At 47.2% G+C, this 25,235-nt stretch overlaps 1 protein-coding gene across 1 annotated transcript in view; it reads left to right on the top strand.

The window, feature by feature from the left end:
* DSCAM (DS cell adhesion molecule) overlaps nucleotides 1-14,886 on the top strand; it is a 632,639-nt gene extending 617,753 nt beyond the window's left edge. The window contains exons 31-33 of the mRNA XM_047874074.1: nucleotides 322-519; nucleotides 1,846-2,148; nucleotides 14,534-14,886. Of these exons, the coding sequence (XP_047730030.1) occupies nucleotides 322-519; nucleotides 1,846-2,148; nucleotides 14,534-14,886 (854 nt within the window). The remainder of the gene's footprint in view (nucleotides 1-321; nucleotides 520-1,845; nucleotides 2,149-14,533) is intronic.
* The last annotated feature ends 10,349 nt before the right edge of the window (nucleotides 14,887-25,235 follow it).

Here is a 25,235-nt window from a genome sequence, read left to right as displayed (position 1 = left end):
GTGCATTGAGCCACGAAAACATTAAGGGCCAAGAGAAAGGTTTGAATCCATAATTCCTGAGTCCAAATCTAACATTCTTTACCCCACAGGACTTTTTAGAGCGCTTAAGTATCACATAAATGTCTCAGACCACAAGAGAAATGAATCCTCTAGACAAAAACAGAAGGAAAGGCTTCCAGGATGCATGAGTCTTACAGGGGCGTCTTAAGGCTGGCGGGGGTGGGGGGCGGGGGGCAGGGGAAGAACCACCCTCAACACTTTGATCACAACTGATCATACTCCTAGAGACTAAGACATACATTATTCTTGGCCTCTTCACAGATCCTACCACCAGGAGGAATGCCAAGGCAGGACCCACAGCAAGAAACCGGTATGCCAGCCAGTGGACCCTCAACAGACCCCACCCCACCATTTCAGCACACACCCTCACCACGGACTGGAGGCTGCCGACGCCCAGGGCTGCGGGATCAATGGACAAGGAGAGTGACAGTTACAGTGTCAGCCCCTCACAAGACACAGGTAGGGGTCTGCGCGCCTCCTCCTCAACCCTGGGGATGGGCACAGCCCTCAGATAGCCTTCACAGGCTCCTCCCTATGCTCTTTCAAGGCCACTTTCAAATTGTTAGGCTGTTTTTTAACCAGTATTAATACAACCATGCAGCACTGATGATATCCAGGGCCTGGTGATTTCTGCAGGGCAAAACCAACGGGCATCTCAGATGTCCTGAATCTCAGACTCATGCTGTCCTCTCCTTTTAGTTCCTACCCCACTGAGAGAAACATAGATACTTTAAAATGCTCACCCAAACTGTTGCAGTAGTTTCTGAATATACTCTGAGGGCACGTGACCCGCTACCATCTCTCGGTTTAAGACGGTGCACTGGAGGTGTCATGGCAAGGTCATGGCACCCTCTATAGGGAACATGGGCTGATCCTTTTGACAATTCAACAGGGGTTGATTATAAGGTAAGTCATCCAGTCTGTGCCATCAACCACCAAGATTTCACTTCTGAGAGAAGACAGGACCTAAGAATAGCGCTCAGTTGCCCCAGCCCCCAACCTTAACTCTAGAAAAGAAATTATATCTAAACCTAATAGCTGTAGGAAATTTGAGTACTCATTTTCTTTTGTTCTGGCTGATATACTTCAAAAATAATGTTCCAAAGGTGGAGTGTTACCCTGTGCATTTATTTTTATGGCTGTTATTTCTCTTAGAAGAGTCTCAGAGTTGCACAGAGGTGATTCAAAACTTTTTCGTGTGTAACATACAGATTCCTCTGGCCAAGATGCACCTCCTTTTGTCCTGGGGGTTTCCTGGGCCCCACAAAGGGTGGTAGTCACAAAGGATGAGTCCAAGGGATCAGGGGCCATTCTTCCCACTGGCCAGTTTCGTGCAGAATCACGGCTTCGTATCTAACCACTGTCGTGTCTTCCTCGCAAGCTGAACTGCAGAGCTCAAATCATTCGTGTCAATTAAAGTCCCTGCGGAACAGAGTGATCCGCAAGTCAGAGCAGGGGGTGGACACGGCCATTCATTTACACGACACTCCCAATCATCTTAACTAAACGCAGAATTTTTTAAGCATTGCTGATTGACGGGCGTGTCCCAGGCTGGGAGCATCTGACTAACGCGATTGAGCTGAAACAAAGCTTCCTGAGCCCACTTTACTGAGACGTAAAGCACAGGCCCCACGGTGACTGACGCAGTTCTCGGTCAATGACCCAGGACCCTGCCGGCGTGTACCATGATCTGGGAGAAACAGCCACAAGCCAGAGAAGGCCATCCAGTCGGTGCAACCGTAAAGCAATAATTTATCCGTCTCGTTCTCTCTTTTTATGCTATAGATCGAGCGCGAAGCAGCATGGTCTCCACAGAAAGTGCCTCCTCCACTTATGAAGAACTGGCCAGGGCCTACGAGCACGCCAAGATGGAAGAGCAACTGAGGCACGCCAAGTTCACCATCACAGAGTGCTTCATATCAGACACATCATCTGAACAGTTGACGGCAGGGACAAACGAGTACACAGACAGTCTGACCTCCAGCACCCCTTCAGAATCGGGGATCTGCAGGTTCACTGCATCCCCCCCCAAACCTCAGGATGGAGGTCGAGTGATGAACATGGCGGTTCCAAAGGCACATCGGCCAGGTGAGAAAAGAAATGCACGGACCACTGTTTAGGAGACTTGTCTTCCTGATTCGCTCTCGTCTGCTATGAAAGCCCATCCTGGTGTTTGGACTCAATGCTCCATTTGTAGGTTGGTGTGTAATGAACCACCCCAGAGCTTATTGGTTTGCAACAGTGACCATCATTCATTTTGTGTACAAATCTGAAATGTAGTCAGGGCTTGGTGGGGCAGCCCATCTCTGGTCCAGTGGTGTCAGCTGGGCAGGCCCACTTAGGTCTGGAGGAGCCCTTCCCAAATGGCCATGTGTAGGATTCTCCACCAGGTGGCTTGGGCTTCTTCGTATCATGGCAGCTCGGCTCTAAAGCAAGTGTCCCAACAGGCAAACAGTGGACGTAGCTGGTCTCTTAAGGCGGGGCCTGGAAAATGACACATCATTTCTGCCATCTTCTGTTGTTCAAGCAGTCAGAAAGCCCAAGGAGCCCCGATGGGAGAGAAGGAGATCCCACTATGTGAGGAGAGGAGGCTGAAACGCAGGGGGCTTGTGTTGTAAAGCTGATGTACTTAAGGCTTTCAGAAGGAGAGAGGTCTTACCAGGGGGCCGGTGCTTGGGCCTTGGTTTCATTGAGTTGCCCAAAGTGACAGTAACTGGCTAGGGTTTGGTCAGCCACTGGTTCAGTCTTTGTCTTGAGCACATGAGAAGGGTCTGGGTGTGTGGATGGCAGCTCTGAGCCCTAAGGCCTACAGGGCCCGGCAGATCATGTACATAAGTGAAGAGAATGGAGAGCAAGGGAAAAGGGGAATGGTGCAGGTGGAAAATTTAAGAGTTCACAGGCTATCTAGAGCCTGTGTGTTCCCAACTAATCCCCAGTGGAAATGGGGGGTTAGGATGAGTGAATTTCTCAAGAGAAGCCAGAAAGCTTGGTTTTATACGGAGACCCACAGTTTTCAAGTGTTGGGCCAGATACTTGCAAACCATCATACGGGGCAAATAGACACATCTTTAGATGGAATCCGGCCATGGCAGCCAGTTGTACTCGTCATCTGAAGAATCCCTTTTTCTTCTTCACCCTGAAATAGCTGCCTGTAGACTTTCCTTTGTGGACGGCCTCTCCATTCTTGTTGAATCCAGTTTTATTTCTCCTTTTCCCATTTTCTGAACCTCTCTACTAGTCCTATTTCAAAAATTTATCTTCACTTTTAAATTACTGCAATTCCCTTGGGTTTTATGGCATATAGCCCAGCTGAAATGAGCCTTATAAATGCATAAAAATATATAAAAATAAGAATTGTCTAGCCAGCAACTAATCTTCCAAACTGAGTCAAGATTCATGCCAGCTTACAATAAAGAATGATGGCTTCATTTATTTTCATTCTGTCTACCTCCTCAGGGAGAAGATGAGCTGTGATTTGTGGGTGTTTTTATTTCCAGCATTTTTCGTTGTTGGCATTTATTTGCAAGGCAAATGCGATAAAAACATAAGCTCTTTATGGCTGTAAAGCCTGAGAGTGAGGAAGATAGGAGAGGAGAAAATGTGCCTCTGGACATGTTTAACCTTGGTAGCCTTCAGTTGCTGTCTCTATAAAATGGGCATTGACATGGGTGCCTACCGTATGGGGTTTGTGTAAGACGCGTGTGGCTTAATTTGGGTAAAGTGGTTACTTAGCAGTTGTTTCTCTTGTTGCTTTGTTGAGGGGTTCTCGTGGTGACTCCAGTGTGGTCTCCAGATGTGCGGCTGGCTCCTCTCCTCCCTCCCTCTTTTGTTGGTCTCCCTTCCGTGGCCACTGAGGTCCTCAAAAGCATCCGCCTTATTTGCATATCACCCAGTTACTACGCGACGCTTCCATCGGCAACCATATTCCCTTGCATACAAGAGCTCCTGGGTGACATGATGCTCCTATATGTGCAAGCTTTGAATTAATTAAAGGCTTGGGTTTCTTTTTGATGTCTTGTTTGAACAGAAGTTCAAAAAAGTTTGCACTTCTGTTATGACATTGTTGCTTGGATCCATCAGAACAATCGAAAGATCACAACGAGATCAGGTAGTAGAGTCTTAAAATGCTCTTTAGACTAAAATGAGTTTATAACTTTAGGTAGGAGTAATGTTTCAAGTCAGCACAAGTCGTCACGTCCACAAACTTTGCTTTGTCCACCCTAGATGACTGTATTATTATTGAATATTTCTCAGGCTTTTAGGAAAGCCTTTCAGTTGTGTCTTTATAAGGAGACTACATTCAACACCAGGCACCAACCCCAAGGTTACAATTTATCACTCTGCTGACTGGAGGCTGCCTCAAAATCATCAGTTCCTTGAGTTCTTTCAAACCTCATTCCTACCTGTGTTCCCGTGGTTCTAGATGGTATCAGTCAGTGTCAGCAAAGCCTCCCCAGTCTCTGCCCATCTTTCTCCTCACCTTCGCGTCTTCTTGGGACCCAAAGCTTTTAAATGCAAATCAAGTCAGGGTCAAGTTAAATCAACTTGGCCAGATCCTGGCTCCAGGAAGACAGAAGACATGTCTTAATTGCCTCCAAACTTCTCTCCCGGTGTGTAGCAGATAATCTGGCCGCATAGTCAGAAATATCTTGAATGACTTAATGGCACTGAATATATGCTCCCACCCCTGTATGTGACACCTATGGTAGGTGCTTAAAGATATGGAATGAATGCAGATCTCTGTGATAATCACATAGCTGTTATGATGACAAAACTCACCAATTGGCTAAGATATTACAATTACTAGAACTTGTTAGTAAAAAGAACATTTCAGTCCACCCCCTCTTCCAGCCTAACTTTAAATAAAGTGACTTATTTTCTGTTCTTGCTCTTGACAAGTGGAAAGGAAGTCTCTTCCACAGAAGGGGAGCCCCCCATGCAATGTGAAGGCTCTCACACATGGCAAACATCAGATCTAGCTTTCGATGTTCAATAGTACTTGAACTCTGCATTTACTGAATTTTTAGGATGTTTATATTTTATGTAAAATGCCAGTTGTGTTATTGTTTTATTTTCTGCAATAAGGGATGGTTATTTCCGTCTTTAAAAACAAAAGACAAGCCAAACTCTATCTTCCTCTGAGAAATAGCTGGAAAGTTTAACAGCTTCTTTCCCTCTTGGTCAAGGCAACTTCCAATACTTTGATTACAGTAGCTGTTCTTGGGTTCGGGTAGCATCCTGAGCCAGTTTCTAATGTCTTGAATTACTGCTCCTCCTTTATTCATGAGATTTATCCTCATGCCATCAAGAAATGCCATTGCACGAAGCTACTAAAATCCATTTAAAGGTTCGCATAGGCCACCTAATGCATCCTGGCCTTGGGAGCATCTGGAGAAGGGTTGGTCCACTTAGATCTCTGCTCTCACACTCTGGGACCCCAGCCTTAAATATATACCCATCAGCCCCTCCCGTGATGAATGCACTTGAGGTTTTCCAGCCGGAAGTGGCCACTGCCTTCTGTTGACTTGTTGGTTCTCTGAACAACCAGTTACACGAAGCAGTTTGGGGGGCTTCAGTGTTCGGATCCATCTATGCCCTCCTGGATGTGTGCATTCATGCAAAGAGAAGAGCATGGGCGAGAGGTGCTTACCTGAAGGGCAAGCCATCCTCTGCTCCCTTCGCGACCTCCAAAGAAGGTTTCTCTTCCTGCTCTCAGCTACTGCGATCGTGCTGTCTCCCCTCCGAAGCCCATGTGGTTCTTGTGCTGGCTCTTGAATCAGAATTACACCCCAGAGAGAGCTTCACTGCCCCAAATACCCCTCTTCAGTGTCATTCTACCTCCATCTCCCTCGCCCTCTGAGGACGTGGCTCTGCTCGGGGCAGGTCACCTGGTGCAGACTCCCTCCTCCTGACCCAGGGTGCCACACAGTTCCTCTCAAGCAGCTCTGCCTCCCACCTTCCCTAATCCCCCTGGGTTGAGCGGCTGGGGCCCCGTGCCTCAGACTTGCATCGTTCTCTTTTTTGCACTCGTTAAAATTAGATTTTCAAGTTTTGATCACGAATGTTATTCTAAGAGCTATGGAAAGGGTCTCCTTTCAAGTGCAAGTATCTCTGATATTCCCACACGCTCACACACACTGCACACGTCCCGTCAGCATGTATTTTTTGAGTGCTCACTCAGTAACTGGCCCCACTTCCAGAGCTGGAGATAGGATGATAGACGAAACCCACAAACACCCCGTCTTAAGGCAACTTGCATTCCTGGAGGTGGAGACAGACACTATTCAAGTAAGCAAATAATACAGCTTCAGATGGTGGGGAGTTCTGGGAAGGGAAGTAACTGGGGAAAGGGACAAAGCCTGGCAGGGGTCAGGAGTTGGGGAGAATGGTCAAGGAAGGCTTCTGGGAGCAGTGAGACGTGAGCTGAGATCTAAATGGTGGCTGGGGCAAAGAAAGCCTGACAGACACCATAAAGGGACAGCGGTCCAGGCAGAGGGAAGTGCAAAGGCAGGAGACTGGAATGAGCTTCACATTCACCTCGTGGAACAAGACTTTGCTCTGAGCTGACAAACTCTCGAATGCTCCCATAGTATTTATAGTTAGAAGGACCCTGGGGCCATTAGCAACACCTCTGAATACTGCTGTACGCCCTTGCCCTGGATAGACCTAAATATTCCAACGAGCTCTTCCTGGCTCCCTGCTGGGAAACTGATGTCTTTGATGTGCATTTGTGATTTTGTCTTCTTAAGGACTGACTTGTTATTTTAGTGTGACGTCTCCAGAACACAGGAAGTGATGGTGGGTTTGTTCTGAGGGGCTCGCCTTTTGCACCGGCCTCCTCCCTTTCACTAGTTCCAGGTGCCCAGGCTTTCCCATCCTTCCGAGGGCTCTCGCGTGTTTATCGTAGGTGCTGCCGTCGTATCTGTCCTCCAGTTCCTAAGTGTGCATTCTTTTGTTCTGACTGCCTGTTCTCGGACCCCGAGCCCTCTAGCTCAGTTTTTCTTGGCTGGCTTATTGGGATTCAGCTTGGGTTGCCTAGGAGCCAGCCCACAGGTAGTGCAAGGTAAGGAGGAGACCCATGCCTGACAACGTGTGAGGAAGAGGCAGGAGGCCCAGCTGTGTCCTGCTGAGCGGCCAGAACGAAGGTTCTAGATTCCAGTGCCATGGATGACAGGCAAAAAGTTTTGCCACAGTGCAAGTCTGGCATCTCCAGAAAGACACAAATGTTTTACACTCATTTATGCAACCCACATTTATTGGATATCTTCTCTATAAAAAGATACCGCACCGGGTATTATCCTAAGACATAAAAGTGTTAACATATTAAACCAACACTTCCCACAGTCTCCTTATTTATCAGAATAGCATGTAGTATAATAAACAGCAGACAAAGAAACCTGAAGACACAAGGCAGATAAATGAGGAGGTCCAAGAAACAAGGTCCAAATCCAGCCTATGGAAGACAGGGACACCCCCCCCCCACACACACACACACAAGTGAGATGCCATGATAAGCCAGGAGCAACTCAAAGGTGCTGGGAATATACAAAAATGTAAGAAGACAGCAAAGTCCTGTGTGGACACAGCTGGCCCCAACCTCTAACGTATCTTATATCCCGAACTTGGAAGCAACAAGCTTTAAATTCAAGTGATACAGTCAGTCCTCTCATGTTGAAATCCCTTGTGTGGTTGCCCATTGCTCTCAGGATAAAGACTCATGGGGCTTTGAGAAGCCAGTCCCGTCTTCCTCACCCATCAAGACCCCTGCTTTCTGGGCTCCTCAACTCCACAAATGTCTATTTCCTCTGCCTAGAATCCTCTCACATCCAGATTAACTCAGTCCTCCTGTGGGATGATTCGGGGCACACGGGTCTGCCAGCCCCCTGGTGGAGCAGGTCTAAGACTCCAACCGGGCCACCCTCTCAGTAGTCCCCAGCGCGTGGGTCCTTGTGGATCTTTTGTGGGAGCTGGAGCTTCCTTGAATCTCACGGCCCCCTCCTCACCGGGTGCTCCAAACACCCTGCTCAGTGGTCCTGACCTTGCCCAAATGCTGGGGCAGGTCTTCTGATCCTGTTTTTTATTCAGAACTACTTGATTTCAGAGGAATCGTAAGCAGCAACAAACTCAAAGCCCCGCTTCATACCTCAGTGTAGTGTTTAAAGTTCACCAGTGAGTAGGAAGATCGTGGTATTGATGAGCTCTTAAAAATGCATGAAGCCTCCTAAGTACAAGCCAAGAATGGTAACAGAATCAGCACACACAGGCCTCCGCTATCGGTCTCACATTATTTATTTAGGGGTTTTCCTGCTTGCCTTTTGGGAGCGAAGATTCATTTACCAAGAGAGGTTCATTTACAAGTTTTCATTACCTTGCTTCAGCATTAATATTAAACTCAAAAAGTGTTAGATCTCGTTTGGCTCCAGAGTGGGCAGACTCCAAGCTCACCCTTTGTAAGTAGCTCTTTGATGTTGTAGCATCATTACAAGCCTGATCTGTGTGGTTCTTAGTGAAAGTGCTGGAAGCATTCTTTGCTTCTTACCTTTGCATCAATACCCAGCCCCATCCAAGCATAGAGATGAAGCCTTGTTAGAAATTGATGAAAGTTCCTTTGTATTTGGCCCCAGAGGACAGCCAAACCCCCCGGGACTCCGGTTCACTTTCATTCCCAAAGAATTTGTTGTGAAAGCATCTGCGTGCAGTCTTAGGTGCATGGAGGGGGAAGAGGGCTATTGCAGTGTGAATTGGAATCGTAGCCTCCCCAAAATGCATTTGTTTGTTTCATACTTACCCCCGGATTCCTGATACAGATGTGCTTACCCAGTGTCCACAGGTGAGATAGTGAAGAGCATAAGGAAGGCTTAAAGATGCCCTTAGAACTCACCGTGCCCCCTTCTCTTGACTACAGATAAGAGGCAAACGCCAAAAGGGTCACAGCACCGTTTCGAGGCAAAGGCAAGAATTTTGCGTGAAACCCAGAAGTTGCTAGCTCATGCTCTTACCCCATCCTAATCTCCCACTGCATCGGGCCACGTCAGAGGCAGACCCCGTGGCCACTGTTGCATGGGAACCGTCCCTCGCTCTCTCCCAAGAACCGAGGCCATAACCCCTTGTGGACCAGTAGAAGCTGAGCAGTGAAATCCCTTATTCTGATTGAGTTAAATGGTTTTCAGATAAAATTAAAGAAAAATGAGGGTCCACTTGGAATTGTGAACTTTGGCCCCTTTAAACTATGGTTTCTCAACAGCACAGTGAGCACTGGAATCAGGGTCACTTTTTTTGGCGGGGGGGTGAAGGGGAGGGGTTGTCCTGTGCTTTGTAGGGTTTTAAGCAGCATCCTGAGCCTGTGTGCAGTAAAGGCCAGTAGCAGCCACCTCCCAACTGTGACATCCAAATAGTCTTCAGACATGGCCTCCTGCTTCCCGAGGGGTAGAATCACTCTTTGCTGAGAACCACTGGTCTAAACTCTAGACGTTTCCTTCCCTAGTGTGGGGTATGCCAAATGGCTGGAAGCATCGCCCGAGAATAGATTCATGGAAGGCACATCATTATAGATTTTCTGAATCAATGCATTCTTGCTCTTCTTCCATATCGATTTTGTCATCCTTCTTCCAAAGCTGAAGTGCATTCAAACTGTGTGTGCGTCTGAGTATCCTGAGAAAGTTCGGGAAGTTTTGCTTTCCCGATAGGAGGGAGCGTCTCCTGGCTTCAGATAAGTGACACAGGTTCACTAGAGCCGTTTTCGCAAGGCTGGGCCAACCATGGCTGGAAGCCCCCGTGGGGGTGATGGCAGGCTCTGAGTATGCCATGCACCTGCTGGGGGGTATGGGGCCGTCAGAGGGTCTGTGCTGGTTTATGACTGGCATCAGTAAGCAAGGTGGTTAGGGACAGAGGGAGAAATCAATGCCATTCGTTCAGTGTGAACTTTCAGAGAGACTAGTGGCGCCGAAGGTCCCAGGGGCAGTGACAGGAAAATGAGGAATGGACCGTTATGTCAACAATAAGGCATAACATTGAACAATGGCTGCGCCACCCCCTCCCCCCTAGTCCCTGGAGGTGGATGTCTCGGGGGCACAGGAGGGACAGCCTGTGATCTGGAGTTTGCAGGCTGAGGAAGTATGCAGAGGCCCCGAGGTAGGTGAGTATGGCCAGGAGAGGGGACAGGGCCACACCCTCACCTGTGATCTGCATGCTGGGGGCCCATGTGGCCGTGTCCTCCTCCACTCCTGTGCTGCATCCCATCTGCTATGGCTCTTTGTCTCCCATTTTCATCCCCTGCCCAAGTTCTCTGTTTCGTGTTTCTTCCCTCTGCTTCCGTGTGTGTGTGTGTGTGTGTGTGTGTGTGTGTGTGTTTCCATCGCTCATTCTGCCTCTGTCTCTCCATCTGTCTCTGTCTCTCTCTGATCACTCTCTGATCTCTCCATCTCTCTCTCTCTCCGCTCTCTCAGCCCCGTTCCCCCCACTCACCCCACCCTGACCGCCCGTGTCAACCCCTCTGACTGTGGTCCGGTCCGGCACCTGAGCCCCTAAGCTCAGCCCCTCAGAGCACCTTTTCCCAGGTGTCTGGACCCCTCCACCCCCACCCTCACCCCACGTCTCCGACACAAGGGCCAGGCCTGAGGAGCAGGGCACAGTGGGGAGACTGCTCACAACACACAAATGCATGAATTAAAACCCACAAAAATCAGTGGGCAGAGTGTGCCCCAAAGTTCCATTTGGGACTCTTCCCCCATCACCGTGTTTGCATTCATGCTGGGTTTGGGAAAGTAGCTAACAGGATCTAGCTAACTAGGAAAGTGCTAGAAGTGTAGGCCGTTATGGAAGTAGGGCAGAAGAAGACGTGGAAGGCGGCTTTGGGGCCCCCATATCCTTTCCCTTCCAGCCACCAGTATGTGAGCCCGGGCCCTTCTATCTGTCCCTTCTCCTGTGCATTTCCACTTCTCCTTCGGTGGCAGCTTCTCCCCAGGGCTTCCTCCCCTCTGTGTGTCACACACACACACACACACACACACACACACGCACACACACACTCACACATGCATACACACATACACGAGCACAGACACACACATAATCACATGAACACATGCATACACACATGCACGCACATACACATAAACACATGCACACTTACACTCACATGCACACACATACACACATACATATACACAGAAACACATATGCACCCACCCGCACACACAGACCCCTGCACCCACATAGTCATACGCACACACACACACACACACACACACACACACAAACATGCACACACAGTTACAAGCACACACACATCCACACATATAACACACACGCGTGCGCACGCACCCCACTTTCCTTGCCGTCTGTGTGCTGGTCACTGCATTGCGTGTCGCTGCCACCCCTGCCCCCTCCTACCCGCACTATTTCACCCCTTCCCTCTGCTCTTTACTTCTTGGAGAAGAGGGTCCACATGAGGGAAACAAAACGAGAAGGAGAAAGAGGGAAAGAGGAGGGGTAAGGCGGACTAAAGCAAAGAAGAGGAGTTTAAGTAACAAATGATTGAATCCTCCTGAAAATAGAGGCAAACCCCACTGAAACTGGTTTTACTGGAAACAGCGCTAAAGCCACGCGTTTGTGGCCACAGTGGGTTGACACGCACAAGGATGCCAAGGGCCATGCGTGCCTGACGGAGGTGACTGTAGGCTTGAGCTTCTCCGGGATCACTGGTCCTCTCACACGTGTGGGACGACTCCAGAGGGTTCTGGTGGGTTCTCGTCAGGGCGTATTGCTCCACAGAACATTAGAGAAGATACAGCAGCTGGGGGTGGGTCAGCTGGGGAGGCTGGAGTGGGAGGGACTCAAAGACCTGCTCGCTGTGGAGACAGATGCCTTCAAAGAGGCTCTGCTCCCCGCTGAAGGAGATCCAGCCCATCCCAGACAAGATTTAAGGACATCTGTGTGAGTGTCCTGCGGCCGCCATAGCAAAGTACCACGGACTGGGCGGCTCAGAACAACACAGATTTGTGCTGTCACAGTTCTGGGAAGGCAGAATTCCAAAATCGGTGTCAGCAGACATGTGCTCCCTCCAGGAACTCCAGGGGAAAACCGCTTCCTTGCTGCCTCCAGCTGCTGGTGGCTGCAGGTGCTCCCTGGCTTGGGGCAGCACCTCTCCACCCCTCCTCCCCTCTTCGCATGGCTCCTCCCTCTTCTCTTGTCCCCAGTCTCCCTCTGCCTTTCCCTAGAAGGACACCTGTCCCCAAACTTGGCACCCACCCCAAGTCCTGATGACTTCATCTCCAGATCCTTAACTTAATTACATAAACGAAGACTTTCTCCAAGCAAAGTCACGCTCACAGATTCTGAGGGCTGGGACATGGACATATCTTAGGGAATAGGGGGTGGGCACTAACCAACCCACTGAAGACAGAAGCCAAGGCAGAAAGAAGAGTTCCCAGCTCATTCCCCTGGCAGGTCTCCAGGCCATTAACTTCAGACCTTCTGAGAAGGGAGATGTCTGACAGTAAAGCCGTTTCACGCGCATTATCTAATGAAATCCCCACCGCAACTCCGTGTGGTGGATTCTGCGAGTACCCCCATTTTATGAGTGAGGAGACTGAGCCCAGATTAAATGCAGGCAACGTCTTCCAGACCTCTGCTCCTAAATCGCTCAGGGAAACGAGCAGGCGGAGGGCAGGACACTAAGAAAAGCGGGTGTGCCCCTATCCAGATTGTCAGCATCGTCAACCCATATTCAGGTTTTCCAGTCCCCTTGTCTCTCCCTGGAGTGATGAGTGCATGAGTTCTCTGGGATCTGCAGGCATCTGAAGAACATAGAAGACGGAAGTGTGCGAGAACTCAGTCTCCCTAGTGGTACTTGGATTGGCACGTGGGGTGGGATTTTAATGGACATAAAGTGCCTTTAATAAACACAGCTCACCACCGATTACTCGGGTGCTTTCTTCCTCATAAGGGCATGAATTATTAAGAAAGCTCATTTGCAGTATTCACACTGTCAAAAGGGCTAATTAGAGCATCGTACAACTTAATAAAGCTTTGCCTGAAAAGTGGATCACTCAGAGATACTGGATAGTCACAGAGAGTTGTCAGACGTTCAGTAGGAGAGCGCGGGCAGCCTTCGTACACAAAGATGTGGGGGCTGGGCTCTTTCCGTTACTAAGGATTTGCAATTCTCCCCCACCTTTCTCAGCTACCCCAACCCTCTGATCACGAAATCGAACGTGAGAGCCCTTGCAGGCAGAGAGCAGCTATCATGGGCTTTGTCTTTTCATTTCAAACACATTTGTTCTACCTCATCTAGGACCTGAGCACCCTGCAATCCAGCTGGGACCAAGAAACTACTGCTTTGCAAGGGGCTTAATAAGTCCTGTTCATTCAGTGGGGACTTAGCGGGATAGACAGCCATTCCCGAATCTGTCCCAACACTTTGCAAATATGCCACGGGTTCAACATTCAGTTGGATCTCAGAAACAGCAGGAGGCATTCTTGACCTACATTTTCAAATCACCCTGGGGGTAAAGGAATGCCACGTTTTCTTAAGTCTGAGAACAAAATGACAAGAATAATAGTCATGTAAATAAATAAACGAGCAAATGAATATAATGGGCTTATTCAACTCTCAAGAATAAAGATGGGTCACGGCTTTTAGGAAATGGGATGTGTAAATACCCACCCACACCGTCCTTCCCTTTCACCATGAGGCCACCCTCCATTCAGAAGCCAGGATCCTTGGGCCCTTTTCTAGCTCACTGTTCTATTCCCTCTTACATTCCATGGACATCCCCTGAGCTCAGACCATCACCATGCCTCCCGCACCTGAACATCCTCCCGTCTGGCATCCTGGCTCGAGGACAGCACACCCCCAGCCCACTTTCTAACCAGAACCGCCCACCCACCCAGTGTGCCATGGAGAAGTTACAAGTGAGCCAAAACAGTGAGCCCCTCGGCCCCCAGATGGCCGGGAAGAGCCCCCTGCATTCATCCCAGCTGGTTGCTGCACAAACACTTCTTGTCTGTGTGCGTCCTGGAGAAAGAAAGACCCGAAGCCCTGGGCTAACCAATGACCATTATCTTTTCCTTGGCTTCGCCGCCTCCCTCCTCAAGCCCTGTGCTCCCCCCAGTGCTTCCAGTCACCACCCACGGGGTCCAGTGTACCACACTTTGTACCTGGGGCACGCTGTCGCCTTTGACGTATGTTTTTCTTTCCATGGTGGGATTTTGAAGGATCTCGTTACTTCTCTTTCTCCTGCTGAAGCATGACACTTAAGAGCCTAAGCCAAGGTGCCCTAGAAAAGCCAGTGGGACGCCTGGTGGGACGGGTGTCAGGACAATTCCACCTGCTTTTGTAGTGAGCTCTGACAAGGGGTCCTGCAGAGCAGTGGCGAGGTCCAATGACATCTCCGGCTCTAAACGCTGAACGACACTAGGCACCTGCTTAGCAGATGAGGAAGCCAACTAACCACTCTGTGTTTCCTTCCAGGTGACCTCATACATTTGCCTCCATACCTTAGAATGGACTTTTTGTTAAACCGAAGCGGTGCCAGCACCAGCAGGGACCTGAGTTTAGGGCAAGCGTGCTTGGAACCTCAGAAAAGTCGGACCCTGAAGCGACCCACGGTCCTTGAACCGATCCCCATGGAGGCGTCCTCCTCCACGTCCTCCACGAGAGAGGGACAGCAGTGGCAACAAGGGGCTGTGGCCACATTACCTCAGCGAGAGGGAGCAGAGCTGGGACAGGCAGCTAAGATGAGCAGCTCCCAAGAATCCCTGCTTGACTCTCGGGGCCATTTGAAAGGAAACAATCCCTACGCAAAATCCTACACCCTGGTATAACAAATAGCATGACTGGACAGCAGTTGTAAATACAATTTAAAAAATTCAATCAAAGCTACCTTTTTTTTACGGAATTCCAATATTTATAATTAAAGAAAATTGCCAAAATATATTAAAAAAAAGAGAAAATACTGAAACCACAGACAGTGCAAAGACTCTCCTGCTTTTTTTCTGTCTGAGTGTGAGCTCCATCTGCCTGGGCATCTGATTTTTTGGGAAAGAAGTCCAGTTTTATGATCTTCACAGGCTATTGCATTTTTACTGATTTTCTACAAAGTTGCATGGGGGACTAATTAAACCTTCTGACTGGAAGTTCTATCACACAAGATTTAAGAACGAAAACAGGAAAAAAAATTTACCCTCTTTGTGAATTTAAAAGGAACCTTGATTTGGGGGCAGGGGGGGAGACTTCAGTCACGTTTGCACACCTTTCTTTCCCATTAGAAACTGGGTCCTCAATTTGACCTCCTTCTGTTGTTAATTAGGATGAGTGCCGTCAGTGAAGGGGTTGGGGGGAATCAATTTGATTTTCTTTTTTTCTTTTTGTTTATTTTTTAATTTAATGAGACACTCTTTGCATTTTGTCTAAGCGAAATAAAAAAGGAAAGGTTGTCTGCCTTTATTTCGGTGTCTACCTCTCTTGTCTCCTACTGATCGCTGGGTCCTCCTTCCTCTTGACTGTCGTGTTTGCAAACACCAGGACTGACCCAGACAGAGACCAATTTAATGAACCAGAGAAGATAACAGCACTCCAAGCTCCTCAGGAATGGCTGAGAAGAGCACAGAAGACACAGCTGGTCCCGACCATAACCGGGGGCTGGCCAGGTGTTCTAAGCTTCCCAGATGTTCCATTCCTTCCTTGCCTTTCCACAGCACTTCGCCCTCTAGCTACGCCAGGGGTCAGCAAACCATGGCCCACGCGCCAAATCCAGCCCGCTGCTGCTTTTGTAAATAACATGTAATTGGAACACCGCCATGTGCACCATTTGCATTTTGCCTATGGCTGTTTTGTGCCATGATGGCAGAGCTGAGTGGTTACAACAGAGATGGTATGGTCTGTAAGGTGGAAAATATTACCATCTGACCCAGCACAGAAACGTTGGCAGACTCCTCCTCTAGAGTCCCACAGGTAGCACCAGCTTGCTGGAGAAATGAAGAGAGGACCAGGGAACTCTATGCACCCTGCCCTCCGGGACCTGTTCTGTCACCACCATGACTGGTATCTAAATTTGCAATAGACCATGTTAGAATATGTTGCCTCTGATTCACTCCTCTGTACCCGGAGGAAAACCAGCCAATAGTAAGTGAAGTTCCTCTGAAATTCAACGTTTAATTTTTTTTCCTCCAAGTTTAAATTATTTACCATGTGGCTCATCCTACCAGAAAACGTACTCTTAAGTAGTCTGAACTTCATTCTTCATCCCATGACACACGGTGTGCTTTAGAAAGTGCACATCATCCGCCCACGGCACCCACACCCACACCCCATCCCAGACTCTCTTAGGTCTTCACAACAGGGGTCTGGCATTGATCAGAAAACTTGATCAAATGCCCATGGCAGCTCAGTTGCCCAGGTAACACACTACACAAGTACCTTTCTCTCTCTTAATAGTCTCTACAGGCTCCTATTTAAGCCACCAGCACAGACTGGTGCCAGTTATTACCATCTGAGGACATGTTCAGAAATGTCTTTCCTGTTCTCCCCTCCTCCTTCCTTCCTTTCCTCCCTCTTTTCCATCACTGCTTCCTTCCATTTATTTTCCAGGTAGGCACATTGACCTACCTAGCCTGCAGACCAGGTCCACAGCTCATCTGCCGGAACAAACATTAGATGACTCCGTGCTTGTGAAGTGTGCTTTCTTTATTCTTGCCACAGTTTCAGAATTTGATCCCTGTTGACAGTTTATTGTCTGCACCCTTACAGACCCTCACAGACTGCTTTTGTATGCAAAGGAAATTAAATGCTACTTTCTGGGGAAAAAATTAAAACTATCTTTCATCAATTTAAAACTTCTATAGTCCCCAAACTTAGAAGTTTACCATTTTTTTCATTTTCTCTCAAGCTGTGCAAAAATAAAAATTCTGCAACATGACTGCCTCTCTAATGGATTACTTTCATAATCCTGCCTTGACGATGTTCGTTAAAATGAATTCAACACACAAGCATTGTATCAAAAAGTCCACTTCTCTCTCTCTCTCTCTCAGGAAGGAGCCTGGAGTTAATGGCCACAAAGAGATCCAGATCTATAGATGTAAAAGGCGTGCTGTGTAGTAAAACAGCCATTATCCAGGGTGACAATAAATTAATTTTCCTCTGGACCTCTGCCTGTCTCTAACCTGATTTATAATGTCTTTGAGAGGTCATCTTGTTAGGCTAAGTCTGAAACCAGAGTGCTTTATCTTAGATCAATGGGACGCAGGTAAGTTCTTTATCCTTTGCCAATATCTAGAGGGTCACCGGACAATAGCCATTGGGTCAATGGGCTGGGTTTCTTCTGAGGCATCCATTCAGCTGGCAGTCTAAAAAAGGCCCACCTTCCTAAAGTGAACAAGGCCTTTGCTTAATACAGGGCCAATAAACCACACAGCATTAGTACACATATATCTACACGAACCCTAGTGCTTGCATTCGGTTCGCATGTCTGCCTGCCCACTTTCTTACATCCACATCTGCCATGACCTTCCACGAGGAGGAGAAGGTGTAGAAGTGGAGGTGAAGAAAGATGAAGGGGTAAAATGATACAAAGCTTATCATAGGTCAGGCTGGATAAGCTCCCATCCCACCATGTTTGTGCCCATGCTACAGAGAAGCATGATAATACTTTAAGACACTGAAAACACACTGTTGCTTAAATTGCTCATAAAATAAGCAGGAAATCACACTCAGTTAAGGCCCTTCTGATCTGGGACTTTGATCTCCATAGGCCAAAAGCTTCATGTGACTTTTAAGGAAATGACTGAGGCCTTCCAGAAAAGCTGTGAACTCTGTAAATCTATTTCTAGCAAAGGTGGACAGCCTCCGTGGACTAGGATTGCTAATCCAAGAACTAGTTGATTATAATCACCTACTCTTGAAGGTTCAGTGGGAGCTGATGGTATGTTCATGTTCAAAAGTGTTCCTCTATTACCTAAAGAATGTGGCCCAGAGGGCATCATCAGCTCTCTGAAGATCACTTGGGAAGATTAAGTATCAATAATTTAATATCCAAGGGTCCTGAGCCCCATGTTACTTTTTCACTCATTGGCTCAAAGTGACCTGTCAAACAACAGAGTCAGAGGAATAAAGCTGGAGCGAAAGAAAAGTTTTCCTCAGTTCTTAGAAACCAAACTGTTGCAATCCTAACAAGGGCATAAGTCAAGGAGTCTTCAGGCTTATGTAGAACTGTGTCTGTTTGCTCTTGTATGTTGTTTATTTGAGAAGATTCATGATGGTAGAGCTCTTGAGTAGCCTAAGGAATTTCTGAGCCTGCTGAGCCGTGGCTAGGACAGGGTTAGGTGGTAACTAAGGATGGGATCCTGGCTGAGCCCCTCTTCCCTCCACAAGCTGGGACCAAAGATGGGATGGACCTCAGTGTTGGCTGGGTCACTCAAGTATCAGCAAGCATGAGAGTGGGAATTAACGGTTGAGAGACAATCCGCCATGAGTCCCTTGCATTTGTGCATATCTGCTGAGAGGAGACATTAATGGATTCTGTTCTGTACTATATTTTCAAGGATGTCTGCATAACAAATAGCTTTGGAAGATAGAGATATGTCTCCCTTCTGGGCAAGAGGCAGTTATGTTTGCTGACCAAGATAATAAAAACAATGTCTTTCTCTGAGGCAAAATTTAACAGGCTTGCCAGCAACCCTTTTTTTTTTAAGTTTGGAGTTTCCTAGGTATTAGACACAGGCATTCACACCCTCAAGCTCCCCTGCCTGTCTGCGTGGCCTCAGGCAGGTCCCCTGGTGTTCTACCGTCTTCACCCCAATTTCTCATCGTCTCAGCCCGCTCCCAACATTCCTGCTGCCACATTGTCTGTGGCTCTCGGTTCATACCCTTCTCATCTGACTTACCGTATAATTTAGTTATTTATGATGGTTGTCTATTCCTACAAGGTCGGCTGCACAAGGACAGAGCTCTGTTTTCTCAGTGTGTTCTTCATTCCTAGATCAGCACCTGGTCCATTGTAGGCATCCTATGATTATTTGTTGAAATGGAAAAGAAATGTTTGGTGCTTCTTAACTTCATGGTTCCTCGACTGTGACCCAAACCTACTGTGTGCACAGTCTACCTGGCTCCTCTGTATCACCCCATGGGCCTTGAGGGCACAAGAGAACTGATGGGGTCGTGGCACTCATGACCTTCTCTGTGCTGTGAGTAATACCACACTGAGTCTCTGACTTAGGAGACTGGAGTCCTCTGCCATGGAACTGTGGCAGACCAAGCTATTAGCTTTTAAGTGTGATACAAATCTGAGACTCTCTACACATCCTGACAATAGCAAACCAGATGTGGGCAGCACCAGCCCCCTCCTCAACTCCCTAGCAGGACCCTTGCAGGTTAGGCTTCTGGGTGTGATCCACTGACTCACAAACTTTTTACAATTTGATGAGAATGTTGTTGTTATAATTGTTTTGCTTTTCGCAATCTCTCACCTTCAGAAAGAAAGGGAAAAGGCTGGGGAAAAGTAACTTTGAGCACATGGCAAGGAGTGCCTGTTTCATCTCCCAAGACAAGCTTGGCAAAGCTGGAAAGCTCTTTGTGTTCCAGAAACTTCAAGCCAACTGTAAGAAAAGGCAGTGTTTATTATCACTGGCATCGTGCCTCCCCACAGAGGGTTGTGTTCTGCCTCAAAGAAATAACCCTTCCGTGGAGAGAAAAACAACTGGGATTTACATTCATGTGTGTATTGAAGGGAAGGTGCTCAGAAGTGTCCTTGAGACAGCAGGGCCCAAGGCCAAACCACCACCAAGGGCGTTACCATGACCACCTGGGCATCGCAATCGGAGGGAAGGCAGCCATTTCCAACAATGCTGTGTGTGGGCACAAAGTTCTGTTTGCAAAGAGTTAATTCGCGTTTGCTTCAGTCTCTCATTCTCTGAGGTTCCCCTAAGGGCTGAATGCCTCAAAAAAAGAGAGGGGACCTCCTCTTGACACTGCATGGAAAAGTATTTAACAAACTATTAAAAAGATTCTTTCTGTTTCTAGATCTAAAATGTTAAGTGTCTTACAAAGATTCAACTTCTAAGATGGAGTAGTAATGGTGCCAGCATGCTGACCCAGCACTCAACCCCAGGTAATGTGAAAAAAAGACCTTGACCTGAGTAAGAGCACAATGTTCCATCAACCACTGTGCCCATACTCAATGACACACAAGTAGGACACATCCTAGACACCACATCAGCAACCCTCCAATGTCTATTTTCCCATCCAAGGTAGGAGGTTGCTCTGCCATTGACCAGGAAGGGAACCTGATGACAGTCCGAAGACGTGCACTCTGCATATGCAGAGCAAAGCACCAGCCAGGTAAAGATGTACTGTTAGCCCAACACTACCTGTTTTTCTGACCACTTGGCCCCATGGCAAGAGAACATCCCTGTTCCATTGAAACCGCCATTTCTTTCATCTTTAGCTTCGTGGATCTTGGTGGAAGACACTCAGCCCAATCATGTGGCAAGAGTTAACCTTCAACATCAAGGAGCTGATGTTTTCATTAGTAGTTAAGAGTCTTTTGTATCAAACCAAGCATCCAACAAAGGCTGTCAGAGCAGGCAGCAAGGGGACGTTCTAATGGCTAGGGAGCTAACTGGAAACTCTCCAATGTCCATTCTTGTCAAAGACTGTTATCAAGATGTCTTTGTCTGTTTGCCTCCCTATGTGCCCATTCTGCCGAATATGAAACATGTTGTGTGTTTAATGATGTCGGGTAACAGGAGGATTTGGGGCTGACAAGGCACATGGTATAAATAGCAAGAACACTGTGCAGAGAGGCTCAGCTCTAGCACCAAGTCCAGGAACTCACCGTGAGATCTCGTATTTGGCCATCTGGTTTGGACATCTGCAAACAGACCTGATTGGATCAGCTCTTCAAGGCCCTTCCAGTTCAACAAGGGGATGATCCTCCTTGGTGTCAATCTCATTGGGTAAATATCCGAGCTCCTTAGAAGTGTGAGAGGTGTGTATTGCATTCTTTTTTCTTTTTTCTTTTTTCTTTTTTTTTTACTCCTACATCCAGCTCAGGCATCAGCCATACCTGGTAAATGTTTTCAAATGATGCCTATGAAGTAGGTGTGCAGCTGTTTTGTAGAATGTGAAAGGATGCTCTAAATATACATTGGCCCTTTTTAATAAACTCCTAAATTTTAACCTTTTCAATAAACTCCTAAATTCAGCTAATTACTGTGTGTGTATTCTTTATTCTGGGGGAAAGGGGAAATAAAGAAATGTGATTTGGACTGCTTGGCCACGAGGCAAGAGAACATGCCTGTTTCACTGAAACTTTCACTTGTAAAGGTTTTATGTAGTAGAGATTTCTCTGCATGTTGCATAAAATCTCACATACTGGTGTTGAAGAGACTGACCTCCTCCCAAGTCCTTCAAAATAAAAACTTTTTTAGGTAGTCTGTATCCTAACATCATATTTAACAGATTTCTAAGTTTGTGCTGATAACCCTTGTGTGAGAGTCAGCAGAAAATTGGCTTTTATTGTTGTTGCCACTGTTGGTAACAAGGCTGGTATCTGTCCTTCGTGGGTGCAGCCCCAGTGGCTCACATTTGCCAAGATATCACACTTCTCAGTCTTGGAAATGTAAACCAGCCTTCTGTAGCTGAGGCTCCTGGGAAGCCAGCACTTCTGATGCCGTCCTAGGTCCACTGGGTTGGTCTAACCCTTCAGGACCCTCTCTAAAGCCCAATGCTCTCCCCTGCCCTCACTCCCAGCAAACAGACCACCAAGAAAAAGTCTTCCTTTTTCTGCACACACCCCCAAACTTTTTGGAGCCTACACCCTTCCTTACTCTTATCCTCCCAGGACAGTAGTAAAAGTGTCCCCCTCCTACCTACGTCTCATCTGTCCATCTGTAGGCTGGATCTCCACCCCTCCCACCTTTCCAAGACCTCCCTCCCCCACTCACTCATGTCTCCTCTCACATTTGTATGATATTCAAGTCTCTCACATCAAGAAAAAATAAATCTCTCCTTCCACCCACCAACCACTGCAGGCACTGTCCTGTCCCCACTCTCTTTCACAATGAAGCATCTTGAAAAATTATACACCATGGTCACACGCCCATACCACCTGTTTTCCTCCCATCTACTCTCTCCCCTGAAGGTGACCTCCTTGAGGACATATAATTCCCTGTGGCTTGATCCCATGACCCTTCTTTCAGTCAACCTCTTCTGCAGCACTGGAGAAATTATCTTCTTCCTGGTTCCTGGTTCTTCTACTCTTTGGGATAATTCTTCTCAATTTCATTGATAAGCTTCTCATTCTCCATAAGTCCTTTTAAATGTGCATCTTCCCAGATGTCCACCCTCACTCCTATACATTTATTTCTCACCCTGGACAATTTTAGTAGCCCATCTGCAATGATAGCTTCAATTATTATCGACATTCTGGTGAATCTTTATATCTCCGACCTGAACTTCTGCCCTAAGTTATCAATCCACATCCAACACTCTCCTGGACACCTCCACTTGGATGTCCCATGCAAAGCTCAACCTCACCCTACATTAACACTTATGGCTGTATACGATCTCATTGCTCCTGACTCCCCTCCTCCTGAGTCTCCACCCCAATGATGGCTTTACCATCCCATCCAGGACTCTTCTTCACCTCTGCAGTCACTAATCGTGTCTCTTATTCTTTTAGACTTTTCCCTGTGCTTCTTAATCTCTCCACAACTTGTCTGGCTCAGGTCTTTCTTCACATAGACTATAGAAATGACTTCCTGGAATAGGTCTTGGTATCTCCAATATTATACCCTTTCCAGTCTCATTCTCAATGCCAGTGCCAAACTAGTCTTCCTAACATGAATTCTCATTGAGCAATTTATTGCTTAATACTTTTCCATGATTTTTCCACTGCCTTAAGTAAAATATCCAAGCTCTTCAGTAGACCATATAAGGTCATTCATGATCTGGTTCTTGTCAAGTTTAGTCTTTCTAGACTAGACTAATTCATCTCTATCAATACCCCTTTGTCCCCCACCACCACCACCACCCCTCTACACACAATGTTTCTATCAGTGTTTTTTCAACACTTGTGCTAACTCTATCACCCTGTGACTTTTCACATGCCTATTTGTCTATCTGGAATGTCATATCCCCTATCCTACTTGTCTGAATAATCTTTGCCCATCTTTCTGAGCTCAGCTGAGAGGTCACTTCCTGGGGCATAATTGTCCTTTATCCCTCATCACACTGTTAAACTCAAGAAAAAAACAGGTTCAGTGACCCTGGAATCACCTATCTTTGCCTCTGCTATGACACTTACCACTCTGAATTATAATGGTTTGCTTAGGATTTGTCTCTCTCCCTAGCTTCACTTCATCTAGAACTCTTCACTTCCCTTTTACCACATCCTCTGTGCCAATCCTCTGGCTTCAAGTGCCTATACATGTAACTCTTTTGGGAAGAACTCCCTTCGGCTGCTGGAGTCATTTTACACACAGGTGAAGAGAGTGACAAGTGCCTAAGATGTCCACTGGATGAAGGGCCTTATCCAATGACTGGCACAGGAGTGTGGAATCGAAGCTCCTTTGCTTACGAGCAGGGAAACCAACCTGATGACCTGTACCTTATTCTTCAGTCTTCCTGAGACACAAGTCTGAGCCCAGGATTTTGCCTGAAGTTATACTCTACTTCACATCTTCCTTACTCTTCTCTGGTTTTCAAAGGGCAGCAATCATGATCAAGATTCACGTACATCATTTTTCCTTTCCTGCCCCAGTGCCAAGGTTGGACACAACATCAGAGATCTCATGGGGTGTTAAATGTACCAATATGGAGTCCTGCATAACAAAATGTGTGGAACAAAGAGACCACTTATGGAAAAGAAAGTGTGACATTGGGCACATGATGATGGGTCTACTGTCCTACTATATCTATAAGTAACAATAGAGTATGATAATAGTATCTTGAAGATGTAGCCAAGATGCTACCATGGACACAACGCTCCCTGAGGTTGGGGTGCTATCATATGGGATGCAGCACATATCGTAAACCAACATCCATCATATGGTGCTAAGTCCCCAGTGGTAGAATACATGGATCCAGAGACCAAAGTTGGGAAGCAGGAGTAACCTTACTGATCATGACTCTCAATAACTCACAAGGAAATGTATGATTTACTCACCACAACTTTAGGTTCTATGGGTGTAGGGGCCCACTTACCAGAGCAGAGCTGTTTCCAGCAGAAGACACAGTAAAACATTAAACTTAAAATTACAGCTACTGCCTAGTCATTTTGGGTTCTCTTTAACAGCAGATCAGCAGGCAAATAAAGGTGTTACCATCCTGGAAGGAGTGTTTGATCTGGATCATCATGAGGAAGTAGGATTTCCATGTCATGAGTGCACTCACCAATGTTCACCAAGCAGTTGACTCACTGGGGTATCTCCTGGTGCTCCCATGCCCATTTTTAACTGTGCATGAGCAGTTACAGCAACCATAGTCTTAAATAGATACAGCCACCCAGGGGGTCCTTCCTCTCTGGGATGAGGGTCTTGGCAACTTCTCTAAGCAAACCACCTGGGACAGTAGAAGTGATCCCTGATGGTGAAGTTTATCTAGAATGGATGACAGATGAAAGAGATAATGAACAGCAGATTCTGCTTTGGGACCAAGTACAGCAACAGTGGCTATATCTTGTCCCACTCTCCTCTTGTAGGGTTTTCCACAGAAATTGAACCCAACCACAATCTGGAAGTAGCCATGACATGTTGGACTGAATATAATGTGAGAAGAAAGTAGATCTAGGCAGAACATGGGGTGGACTGAACAGACCTGTTGGTTCCCCACCCAGACCCCTCAAAATTCTTCTTAATCTTTCCAGGTGCCCACACTCCAGCTTCTGTGGACCTCTTTCCTAGAGGCACCACCTCCTTCATTGCACAGCTCTTGAGCTCCTGGGGCTGTCTTTCCTACAAGAACAGAGAGCCAATTTGTCTAGGAATTGACATCCCTGGAGAGAGCTTAACCAGTAACTGACGAGACAGGAATAAGGAAACCCAGCTCCCTTGCCTCAACATGAAGCAAAATCCCAACTGCAATTCATCCTCCAGAATTCCATGCAGACTAGCCTAAAGCTGGGACTTTGCCCAATATCACACCCTTGCTTCTTCTCTTTTCCAACTTTCCTCCCCAC

Source organism: Prionailurus viverrinus, chromosome C2 (genome assembly GCF_022837055.1).
Source record: "Prionailurus viverrinus isolate Anna chromosome C2, UM_Priviv_1.0, whole genome shotgun sequence".
NCBI classification, from domain to species: Eukaryota; Metazoa; Chordata; class Mammalia; order Carnivora; family Felidae; genus Prionailurus; species Prionailurus viverrinus.
This window is presented reverse-complemented; position numbering and strand designations above follow the sequence as displayed.